At 50.2% G+C, this 12,586-nt stretch overlaps 1 protein-coding gene across 4 annotated transcripts in view; it reads right to left on the reverse strand.

Moving 5' to 3' along the window:
• The window catches only part of ARHGEF40 (Rho guanine nucleotide exchange factor 40), a 37,754-nt gene that overhangs the window by 19,051 nt on the left and 6,117 nt on the right, over positions 1–12,586 (reverse strand). For all 4 annotated transcript variants that reach the window (XM_077313115.1, XM_077313113.1, XM_077313116.1 and 1 more), the window contains exons 2-5: positions 10,876–11,073; positions 8,308–10,072; positions 1,412–1,532; positions 107–212 (exon numbers count right to left, since the gene is read on the reverse strand). In XM_077313115.1, the coding sequence (XP_077169230.1) occupies positions 107–212; positions 1,412–1,532; positions 8,308–10,072; positions 10,876–11,073 (2,190 nt within the window). The remainder of the gene's footprint in view (positions 1–106; positions 213–1,411; positions 1,533–8,307; positions 10,073–10,875; positions 11,074–12,586) is intronic.

A 12,586-nucleotide genomic window follows, 5' to 3' on the forward strand; every position in this document is an offset into this window, starting at 1 on the left:
TCTGTAAACGCTCCATCTTAGTAAACAACAGGATGCACAACAGGAGACGCAACCCAACGTGACCCACAGAGGAACGGGGGGGGGGCACGGAAAGAGAGCTCCATACCTGGAACGTCCTCAAGGCCGGCAACAGCACAGGTGCCTGGATGGCCCAGTCGTCCACCTGGCTCAGGTCCAAGAGCACAGTCATCCCCGAGGCTCTCTGCTCTTTCCTGGAACGTTTGTGATGAAAGGAAGGAAAAAAGAGGTCAACGTTTGCATCAAGAGGCCAGGCTCACTTAGCAGGAGCTAGCATCATTCCCAAAGAACAACATCAACCCAATCTGACAGCTGGCCGGACATTTCCCTTTTAAGCCCTTGGAACTATCACACGGCAGTGTTTCTTTACATTATCCTCATGGTGATCTCGCCATAGGCCTTCATTTTGACCCATTTTACAGACAGAAAGGTTATAACTGAGACCGCCATCTGGATGTCCATTGTTTTCCTTTCATGTGGAGCTCTGATGCATGTTTAACACACAAAGCCATGCAGGGGAACACGAGGAGAAAAGAATTGATGGGAACGAGGCTATTGGACCGCAGTCAGCATAATTAACACCGCTGTGATTTTACTAAACGTTCAAAGCACTTTACAGACATTGGAGCAGGTATTTTAAAGCTACCAGCTGAGGCTTGGTCTATCCACGTAGAATGCTGGGGGCAAAACTAGATGAGATGGGAATCTCTGAAATGGTCCTGAAAACGTGCTGGCATTTTGTATAGTGAGCCCCCCCCCGGGGGGATTCCTTTTAACAATGCCAGCAGGGGCCCAGTTTTGGTGGAGACCACCAACCCACAGCACAGAATTGGGTCTGGGGCCCTGTTGAAAGGAGTTTCCCAGTGGGATCTCACTCTAGGGATCTCACCTAGCTGGCCTTTGAGGTGGCAGTCTAGAAAATATCCCTTTGGACCACAGTGGAGGTGCATGATACATGCGTTGCTCCCCTAGGTCCATTATGCACATGTTGGATAATGCACTTTCAATGCGCTTTTGCAGCTGGATTGTCCTGTGCAGAACAGAATAATCTACTTCTAAAGTGCATTGAAAGTGCATTATCCAATGTGTGCATAATGAGCCATATGGAAACACACACACACATAGTGAAAATGTTCTCAGCCTAACTGCCCAAATACAATACCAATTTGGACTTGCAAAAATGTGATACTTCACCTGCAGCTTGAGAGTTTTCTGCTTCTTACACCAAACTAATTATCCTGGGGTTTTTTTCCCTAGAGAAATCTCAGCAATCAGTCTCAATTAAAACTTCTTTACATTAGTAATGCAGCAGTCAACCTAGCCAAGTTGACACTCTGTATTTCCTGTGAATCATCTGAGGAATTCTTCCCTTGGAGGCCTTTTTTTTTCTTACCTGAGGAGTGAGTGCAGGTATCTCAGGGTGTTGACCAGAACTTCTTGTCCTGGGGGGAGCCCATCTCGAACAGGTTGAGGCACCACAGTCAGCAGGGACCGTCCAGCCCTGTCCGTTCCTCCTGTTGGGATGAAACACAAGGAAAACATAAAGCTAAACCAATTTGTCCCGAATCCGGGAGAGCCCACGGGCCTGACTCCCACAAACCAGCAATCTCGGTAGCTGTCCAAATCTCCCAGGAATTAGGTAAATGCCCATGGTTTCTGCCACCTTGTAGCCAAGACTGACGCTTCACGTACTACAATAAACTCAGGGGTCACTGCATTTGTTTACAACACATACAGAGAATTGGCACCATAAAGATACGGGGTCACAACGATGTCTCAGCTTTCATACATGGAGCATAATGGCCAATGATAGTTTCCCATTTAGTACCAGAAATTCTGGTTATGGATCAATCTAGAAATGTTCTGAGCTGGTACACTGAAACAAGAAAATGTGGAGTCAGACTTATTCACAGATAGCTTTAACTTCCACTATTCAGCTTTGAGGTTAACGCTGGTAGGGTGTGAGCCATTTCCTGCTCATGGGCTGTATAGCAGTTTGGGATAATAGTTTTTTTTTAAGTGCAAGATGGCCACTGTATCTCCCAAATTAAAGCAAAAGTGTTTAGGTAGATGCTGTAGACAAAGATAATTTGGAGTTGTTGGCTGGAAGCTGGGTCATTTCTGTCTCTCTCTCACACACACACACACAACCCATAATAAAATAAGCAGTTTGTACAGAGGGGAAAAACTATGATAGTTATTTGTCCTGCACATTTGCATGTGGTCCCTGCCAAGCACCAAAAGAGAACTAGACCGCGCACATACACCTTCTTGCAGCCAGAGTGTGGCTACTTGCTTGCGTGAAGTGGGCCATGAAACTGGACCCGCAGGAAATTCTGTTTTTCTCTGTGCTGCTGATCTTTCCTCCGTCGATAATACAGTTGCGCTCCTGGCAAATGAGAGTTTAATTCCCATTGAGAGGTCTCAACTGGAAATGGCTCTTGGAGCATCTCCCTCAAAATTCACTCTGATATTCTAGCCAAGCACGGAGGAAGTCTCATGTCCTCTGGAAGAGGACAGATGAGTCATTCCAAGCGTGCAGTACAAGAGACGGGGAAACAGATATAAATGAAAAGGAATTATATCATTCTTAAGGAGCTTAAGGTGGTTCTATCCTCCTATGAGGGAAGTTACACACATGCACAGAGAGAGAGATCACAGAATAACAGAGTTGGAAGGGGACGTACAGGCCAACCCCTTGCTCAATACAGGATCATCCTAAAGCTTTTATGATGAATATCTGTCCAGCCGCTGCTTGAAGACTGCCAGTGAGGGGGAGCTCACCACCTCCTTAGCTAGCCTATTCCATTGCTGAACTACTCTGTGAAATTTTTTTTCCTGATGTCTAACCGGTATTGTTCTACATGAGGTTTAAACCCATTACTGCTGGCCCTGCCTTCTGCTATCAACAGGAACTACTCTCTGCTCTCCTCCAAGTGATAACCCTTCAACATAGATGTGGTGGTTAAGAGTGCTGGAGTAAGATCCCCAAGTTCAAATCCCCGCTCAGCCATGGAAGGGGGACCTTGGGCAAGTCACATTCTCTTGCTGTAATCAACTTCACACAGTGGTTGTCCTGAGGATAGAATAGAGGAGGGGAGTTGCTTTGGATCCCAACTGGAGAGAAAAGCGGGATATAAATATAGAGAGAAAGAGAGTAAGAATGGTCATGATCATGATACAGGGAAAAAACATGTGTGACATCAGAACAAATTCTATTACGATTGAGAAGAATCCCAGTATCTATTTACATATTATATTTTTAGGTCTGCACCTTTTCCTTTTTTGCTTAACCTACTTCTATAATATCCAGGTGGCTGGATGGAGTCCCTGAAGCAGTCGGTACAAGCTTAAATGGACTCTGGGGAATGATAGAGGACAGGAAGGCCTGGAGGATCATTGTCCATGGGGGTCACGATGGGTCGGACACGACTTCACAACTAACAACAACAATATGTGAATTGATCCGCTGCTGAAACGGGATGGGATGAAGCTCTCTCTCTCAAGAGCAAACTTGGTCCCAAACTTGAGTTTGCCAATTTGGAAAGGCCCTCTAGATGCATGTTGCATGCATTTGCCCGCTAGTACGGGGCGTATAATGATATCGGATTTGGTTCGGGAACGCAGAGGACAGATTTCAGCAGGGGCCATCAGCGCACGTAAACCATCTGCTTCTAACAAACAAAAAAACAAACCATTTTCCTAAAGTCACAGGAAGAACCCCTGAGCTCATTCTCCATAACATAATCCCTTGCCTCATCTTCCCAGCATTATGTTACCTTTCATGGTTGGAAAAAGCAGTCTAATCCAGGGATCCAAAAATTCCATTTCCTGTAAGCACATCCCATTTATTAGCTCCACGGCTGAAGTTATACAACATACAGTATGCAGACAGAGCTCTCTGGTTTTGGAAATGAAGGCCTTCTCCAGATAACTGGGCTTTGGATGATCACTCAGGACTGATTCACACAGCACAACCCCCATGTGGTGGACCTCTGACCCACTGCCAGGCTTGAGTAAGGTGACCAGATTGTAACATTGGTAAAGCGGGAGTTCTTGATTAAAAATTTGGTCTATATGGAGCAGCAAAAAGTTTCACAGAATGCATAGAACGCAAAAATAGCATTGTAATATATATTTGTTTACTTGTAACGTAAGTACAATTTGCCAGGTACCCCCAGATGTCCCTCCAAAAGTGGGACAATCTGGTGAGGGAACCTGGTTTGGTTTGGGGAAACAGCAGCAGGGAGAAGGCCCCGATCCAAACCAGGCCCACATGTACCCGGGAGGGAATTTCCTAGCATGGAATTCTCAGGTCATCTCTGTTGATGTCCCAGTGGTTAGAATGCCAAAATAGCATCTGGCGGATCCAAATTGGAATCCTCATTCTGATGGGGAAGACTGCTCAGGGACACTGTGCCAGTCACACACTCTTAATCTAGCTTGCAGGGGTAAAAGAGCATGTTGTGTCCATCACTTTGGGTCCCTGCAGGGGAGAAAAGTGGAGTATAAAATAAACAGATACATCATTTCTGCCTCCCTTTTTGGTAACTGACAACTGAGTGCAAACCTGGAATTGACGTAAGAATTTACAAAAATAAGGCTGAAACTGAGCCATTTTTTTCCCCAGTGAGGGAAATCTTACCCAAAGTGATCCCCATGCATCACATTAAGCCAGTCTTGTTCAACCTTTTGACCATTGAGGAGCCCCTGAAATATATTTTCTGATGTCAAGGATCCCTGGAATCAATGTCAGCTGGCAACACCTCCTTGCCACGCCCCCCGGAAGTGACATATTACCAGAAGTGATATCACCCCCTGCACCCTTCGGCCTCCTTTTGCTCCCTCCTTCTGCCTTTACTACTATTATGGTGGCTCTGCTTCATGTAGGCCGGAAAGAAGGGCAGGCACAGAGAAGACAGCCCTGACCCCCCTACAATGCCACAACCAGCTTCCTCCCTTTGATTTTTACACCGCCTACCCATCAAGCCCTCTGGCTGAAGGCAGCCAGTTCCCTAGTTTGTGGCCAAGTCTGTTAAACCAGTAGGGGGGATTCCGCAGACCTCTCCGGAGCTCCCGCGGACCCCCAGGGCCCACTTTTCCTGTCTACTGCATCTTGCTTGCAGATTGACTCTAAAAATATCAATCTGCATCAACGCTAAGGGTCTTTTCAGATGATCTCTTTATTCAAGGAGTGAGCTTCCGTGTGCAGGCACACTTCCTCGGACAATAGAACAGGGATCATAAGAGGATAGATATCAGGAGAAAGTAAATTACTAGCAAATTAGTAAAACATTAGTAAAAACATTGGGGCAATAAAAATGTACAGCTAATCACTAACTTTACATGTTTATTGCCCCCATGTTTTTGTGAACGAAAACTGAACCCAAAGGACTGCCTTTCTAGCAAAAAAATGATCATACTATATATTTGGACTTATGATGCTGTTTACTAATTTGTTACTAATGTACTTTCTCCTTATATCTGTACTCTTATGATCCCTGTTCCATTGTCTGAGGAAGTGTGCCTGAACACGAAAGCTCACACCTTGAATAAATCTTTGTTGGTCTTAAAGGTGCCATTGGACTCAAATATTTATTTGCATTTTATTAGACTATTATTTTAAAAGTTGTGCAGGTTTTATAGCTGGCTTGGAGCTGCACAGCAAATAAATCTGAACACGCAGACACAGCGAGCAAGTTGACGGCTGTCTCTAACAGGCCTGGCTCATGAGCGTTCAAGACAATCTGGCTGGTGCTTTAATCGGAGAGGCGTTGGGGGCAGGGTTCTTAGGAGTCAGCGACAAAAGTTCTCCTGAAGCAAGTTTCTCCTTTTCTCCTCTCCTTCCCTTCCCCTCTTTCTCCCCTGTTCTGTCTCTGCTTCTGTTTCCAATCAGAGCCCCCTCGTGGAGGTCTGCCTCCCATTTCGAAAGCAGCATGCCTTTTGTTAACACGATCAGGGTCTGGGGTTATTTTGAGTCGCGCTTTTGTGGCTTCGTGGAGGGGAGCGGTTTTGGGTTTCTGCAAACCGTTGTGATGTGGCCAGCGTGAGGTGGCTTGCTTGCCTCAGACCTCATGACATTCAGCAAATGGTTGGAGGACAGCGGATTTGGGCAGCTCAAAAACATTAGTTTTGCAGAGATACCTTGAGGGGGGGTGGAGAAGATATGGGGATACAAACCTGGACCATGTGTATGCACAGCAACTCAGACACACACACACACAGGTCTCTGCATTGGCAAAATGGACTCTACTCATCCTGTTCTACCCCTGCATTGTGCAGAGGGTCGGACTAGATGACCCCGGAGGTCCCTTCCAGCTCTAAGATATTTTGTTGCCCCAAACACGGTACACCCAACACTGCCTGGGCCTGTTATTGCATATGTATGACTGTCCGGAATTGTTTTAACGGGGTTTTAATGGGGCTTTTAACACGGATAATTGTAACCTGCTACAAGACAGATATGGGAGTGGCGGGCAATAAGAATAAATAATATAGATAGATAGATAGATAGATAGATAGATAGATAGATAGATAGATAGATAGATAGATAGATAGATAGATAGATAGATAGATAGATAGATAGATAGATAGATAGATAGATAGATAGATAGACAGACAGACAGACAGACAGACAGACAGACAGACAGACAGACAGACAGACAGACAGACAGACAGACTGCAACAAATGAGCATTTTGCCCATGGAGGGGTGGCCCAGATCCTTTGCATGAGTCAGGCAGAAAACCAGAATGGCATCACCCCAGCAGCACATTATAATGAATCTACAGCGCAGTTCACCGGGAAATTATCCTGGGCAAACCCCCACTGAAAGGAACAAAAGAACGTCTTCCTCATTTCATTGTGGCTTGTGCTTAAGTACTTCCTGGCCGATTGTTCCCCACGGGTCAGCCCTGCCTCTCGTTCGGCAGTCTTTAAGAGCAGCCGCAGTTATTTATTCATCGTATGGCCATGAGAGCCGAGGATCGTCTGGTAGTCAGGCAAGGGACGTTCAGAGGTGATTTGCCATTGCCTGCCTCTGCATCATGACCCCTAGAGTGCTCTACGGTTGTGCACTTCGGTGCGGTTCGGTCGCCTTGGTGATCACCGAAGCCCGAAGCGGTGCGTAGGAGGCCAGCGAAGCGATGCGGAGGGGGGGGTTGGCGCACCAGCCGGCGGCCGCACGCAGGCACCCGCCAGCTGGCGCACTGACACCACCCCTCCTCTCCAAAGCGCTGGCCACCTCACGCTTTGGTGATTGCCAAGGTGGCCGAACCGGACCCAACTGCACCGAACCGCACAAACCTAGACTGTGCTCCTTGGAGGAACTCCATCCAAATCCTTGGAGGCCTGCCCTCGAAAGACTAGCCACAATCAGCCCTGCTTCCAATATCTGATGGGATCAGGCTTGGCTAAGCGATCCAGGTCAGAACAAGAGCAGCCACAGTCTGCCCTGGGGACAGCAGCCTCACTCGGCCTTGTGCTAAGGGCAATTCGCAGACACTTTTGGTTGAGCCGTTTCTGTAAGCACCAAATCCCAACCTGGAAATGTGGTGCTGTGTTCCCATCCCTGCATAATGGAGGGTTGGGTGGATAGAGTCCATCTTGCCAATGCAGAGACGGGGGGTGGGGTGGACCGTAAGGTGATCCAGCACCAGAGCTTGGCAGAGGTCAGCATCCAATAAAAAATGTACAAATGAAGTTGCGTGGGAAAGGGTTCCTGTGTTGGGGGAAGGCATCGATGATACTCTGCACTGACGTCACAGGCCTTGCCCAATAGGTACCTCGCATAAATGTAACCACAGTACAAGTAAGAGCCATTAATTATTCCAGTTATGCACAGGGTGATGGGACAGGATGTTTTTCCCAGAAAAGAGCACTATGGATTGAATTCGGGGACAATGATTTCCAAGGAATAGATGCTTCATCTTTGGCCATGCCTTCCATGGGCAAAGAGAGGCACACTGGGAAACCACTTAAACCATCTGCCTTCTCTGTCCAATACTTCTTTTACTTCTTTTGCACGCTTTCTAACTTTTGCCATACTGGCCCTATGGCATTGCTCACTAGATGCCTCATGCTATTTGACTGTAGCCCGTGCAATCTGCCTTGCATGGGAAAGGCGGCCTGCAAGGAAATCAATCAAGTAAATGGAGTCCCAGAGCCCCTGGTCATAACATGGGAATTACACTGACCCCACGTTCTCTTTATATTCAAAGGACCACCGGCAGGAGAAAGCAAGCCCATTCCTGAGTTTCCCTGGGCCAGACACGATCTTACACCGACTTACCTGTTAGCGCAAAGGCACCTGACCCCAAAAGGCCCCAGTCCACAGCTGGCTGGAGAAGAACCGGAGCGGGCATAGGGGCGGTCCGTGTGTCCTCCGTTGCCGGTTCCGCTGCGACATCTGGGGCTTCCTTTTGCCCGTCGGCACTCGGCTCTCCCTTCCCTGCCAACTTGGTCAGTGGTGCTTCTTCCACGCCAATGCTGAGGCTCTTCTCTCCCATGCCAGGCTCTTCCGTGCCAGCCCCTTGTACCATGCCACTCTGCTCTTCCACGCCTGGGCTTCCTTCCCCACCATCGACTGCAGCAGCCTGGGCTTTGGCATTAGGGTCTTCCAAGGCCTCTCTGCCAATGCTTCTTTCTCCGGTGCCAACGGTTCCATCCTCCGTGCCAGCAGAACATTTTCCGGCGCTGTCCTCCGGCTCTCCGATGGCATCGCTATGTGTTCCAGGACCAGCAGCCAGCTCCATGACGCCGGGGCCCTCCTCCTCGGCACCAGGGGCCCCCTCTCCTCCAACGCTACTTCTCTCTCCAAGGCCTTCACAATCGGCCGGGCCCACACCGCACTCTTCGGTGCCGACAGCTTGTTCGCCATGAGGAAAGCTTTGCTCTCCCTTCCCAGAATCCCCTGTTCCCATGCCACTGCAGACCCCTTCCTTTTCTGGATCTTGTGGATCAGTCACAGCCCCTGTTTCGTGGTTCGGAGAGTCACCCCCCTGCCTGATTCGGCTCCCCGCAGCTCTCCCCGCACCTTTCTTTTTCCTCCGGTTGCCCTTGGCAGTGCGTTTCGGAGTCACAGAGGCCGGAGACGGGTTTTCGCAGCTGACTTCCCTGGAAGGAGTGGGATCTCGGTTTGCGGACCCTGGCAGCTCGGCTTTCTCTAGCCCGCCGTCCTCCGCTGTAGCTGCCCCAGAGACGCTTGGTCGTGCTTCAGCCCCAGAGGGCTCCTGGGTTGGGACTGGTTTCTTAGAACCAGGGCTCCCCAGCATCTGGGAGGGTTTTGACATCTGGTCCAAGGCCCGGGGAGGGTTAGCTCTGTGTGGTTCGGCTCTGTCCCCCTGGGCACTCCTCTCTTGACTCGACTGCTCAGCCTCTTGGTTTTTGCAGGCCTTGCGTAAGGCAAAGTTCTCTCCACACCCAGACTTGTGGTGGAGCCAAGCCCGGTGACGCCGGCTCCGGTTCTTGTGGTGTCCCTTGCGGGCAGGCATCGTCTGGATCTGGCCGCCACAAGGCTCGGGAATCCTGGGCCCCTGGTGCAGGGTGGGGCTGACTTCCAGAAGGTGAACGTATTCTCCCTCAGACTCCCGGTTCTCCCCGCCGGAGTGCCGCCCGTCCCCGGGACTCCGTGCCCCCAGCACTTCGGGAGCCAAATCCGCCGGACAGCGCTGCCCCACGATGAACCCGTCCTTGTGCACAAACTGGGGGTAGACCAGCTCCAACCAGGGCAGGCTCAGCACCTTCTCTCCGTCGGCCAGCAGGCAGCGTTCCAGGCGGCCGGCCCGGCGTTCCTTGTTGATGCCGTTGAGCCACTCGACGGTGAAAAGGAAGGGGTAGGAGTCCGGGGGCACGGGCAGCTCCTGAACCCCACGGCCCTCCGGAGACAGGCACTTCAGGACCAGGCGGGGGGCACACTCCCGGTGAGGCACCACTTGCAGGTAGAAATCGCCGGGGCAGAGGCGTTGCCAGGGCAATGAGCCCAGCTGTATTAGAACCTTCTCCCGAAGACACAGAGGCCAGCCCTCGTGGCAGAAGACAAAGCCGCTGTACTGGGCCTGAGGAGGGGTGAAAGAGAGGAGAGGAAAGGGTGAGTTATCTGGACAGACGGTGTCGCATAGCTGTTAAGAGTGTCAGACGCGGGTTTGGGAGACCCAGGTTCGAATCCCCACTCCCGGATGGAAAGCTGCTGGGTAACCTTGGGCGATTTGTATACTCTCAGCCTAAGGGGCCTTGTAGTGTTGTAAACGGCATCAGTGAACACTGAATTCTGGGACATGGATAAATGACGCATAAATGCCTGAATCTGCGTATTCTGCAGAACGCATGCTGCTTCTCTTCACGTTGTAAAGGAGCAAAGAGTCACCACCTGGCTGTCAGAAACACAAGTTAGCTTTCCCCACTGTGTCCAACATTTTACCCTTTCACGTGTAAGGATAGTTCTGTAGTCTTGAGGACTAGAAACTTGTTTTTATCAGGGTACTAATTCAGACGTCCAATTTCTGTCTTTATATTTTGCAGTGGTGAAAGTGGGGTCGGTCATATCCCTAAAACCAAAGAATCCCCCCCCATACACACACATAATTTCTATACTGGCATGGCACACAGGGATGATTCACTGGGGAGTCATTGTCCTGGTGGGTGATGGAGCCAAGACGCAATAATATTCTGGACCGCAGCTCTAGGACTGAAGAAAGAGTCCTTGAGCTAAGCTTTAGATCATTTCAGGCCTCAGAAGGAGGCCTGTATTGAGATCCCAGCCGCACAACAAACAGCCTTTGTGCTGCCCGGCGCTGAGAGGCAATTTCCCGTTCCGAGGGGGACTCCAGAGGAACAGAGCCAGACCAACGCCGAGACTCACACAAGCTTCGCTCTGGACGCGAGCCAGAATGTGCTTGGCAGGAACGAGGAAGTCCAGGGTGTAGCGCAAAGCGTCGTGCTGGTACGTCCGCTCCAGCACCTCGAAGACCTGGCTCAGCAGGGTGGGGGCCGTGGCCTCGAAGGGGGGGTACAAGGCAGCCAGGGTGCTCTGAACGCATTCCTCCACCGGCTCAGGTTCCTGGGAAGAGAGAAAAGAAAACGCACATGGGATGACAGCGGCTAGAGCCCAGCCGCACCCGTGGGCCACAGGGGACTTGGATGTCCATCGGCCACTGGAGAGTGTACATCTCATGTGCATCGCTGCGCCGTTTAATCCCAGCCCACTGTACTGTAGCCGGGTGTTCAGTGCTCACAGGAGTGCCGCAACCTTCCTCCATTTGTCACTCCCGTTCGGACCACAACTCGTGACCCCGCTCCGGTGCCAGGGCCGCCCCCCCCTTTTCATGACCCCTCTCTGAATTCTGCCTTGCTCAGCAAGCTAAAAGTCAGGCGGGTCCGAGCCCAGCGGCATGCCAAGAGACCGGCTGCTGCCCCCTACCGGCGCGCCCAATATAACCCAGCTGCCCGGCAGACACGGCAGAGATCAGCCATGTGGGAAAGACAAGGGGCATGAGGGGGCAGCCCGAAAAGAAAGCGCTTGGGAGTTTGCCAAGACCTGGAAACCGAGCCGCCTGTAGCTCCATCTGGACTCCATTAACAACTCTGAGCTCATTCCTTCCGCAGCTCCACCCAGCAAAGGAAATGGGGGGGGGGGGCAGAGAGGGAAGGGGGCCAGCCGAAAGAGGCAGCCATTATTCCAAATCTTCCAACTGTACTTAATAAAGAGGCACAATAGCCCCCTTTCGCACGGTGCCTACCAGTTGCTGGCGTGAACTGAAGCCACACCTAAGGCTGGAACTCTCTTTCAAAGTGTTTTGGGGGATTTTTAATGGCCGCTGGGAGAAAGGGGGGGGAATCAGCCGACTCGCCCTTGTGCCAGAATCCAGATCAAATGACTTTGCTAATACAGGCGGCTTTTGCTTGTTTTGTTTCGGAACGTTCTGGAAAACTGGAGGATTAGGGTACGGCTCAGTTTGCAGGATGGAGGCCGGAAGATCTACTCAGGCGTAGGTTATTGAAATGTGAAAATTGATTTTTTTTTTTAAAAAAGGTACAGGGGATCTACAGGGTTGAATGGCTCTTTCCAAAAATCTATCGTTTGTGTGTGAATGGGTTGGGTGAGGGTGGAGATCAAGCGCTGCGACCCTTCAAAATTAACTTTTCTGCCCCACTCAAAACTTACATGTTCAGGAAAGGGGAATATTTGAGTGCATTATGTTCTAAAAAGGAGATTGTCTGGGGCTCCAAACTGCCCGGAAATCTGCCCTTCTAACCTCAGACGCGTATTAAAGTGAGGAAGTGTCATGGAAAAACACTCTGCATCTGCACAGGGGAATTCTGACGCACAACAAGCAAACAAACTTGAATTTACATGGCGTTCAACTGACCTCTCTTTTCTGTTTACATTTTTACTATGCTAGTCCAAGGAGAATTTGCAAGAACCCTGTGTGGTCATTTACTGCAATCCGAGGTCACCCGGTTAGGGAACCTGAACCCAAATTTCCCTGGGCTGATCTCTCCTTACTGCTCTTGGTTGACTAGCAGTGGATGTCCAGAAAAACAAACAAACGCTGTTTCATCTCTCTGCTATC

The sequence above is a fragment of the Paroedura picta genome, chromosome 16 (genome assembly GCF_049243985.1).
Source record: "Paroedura picta isolate Pp20150507F chromosome 16, Ppicta_v3.0, whole genome shotgun sequence".
In the NCBI taxonomy this organism is placed as follows: Eukaryota; Metazoa; Chordata; class Lepidosauria; order Squamata; family Gekkonidae; genus Paroedura; species Paroedura picta.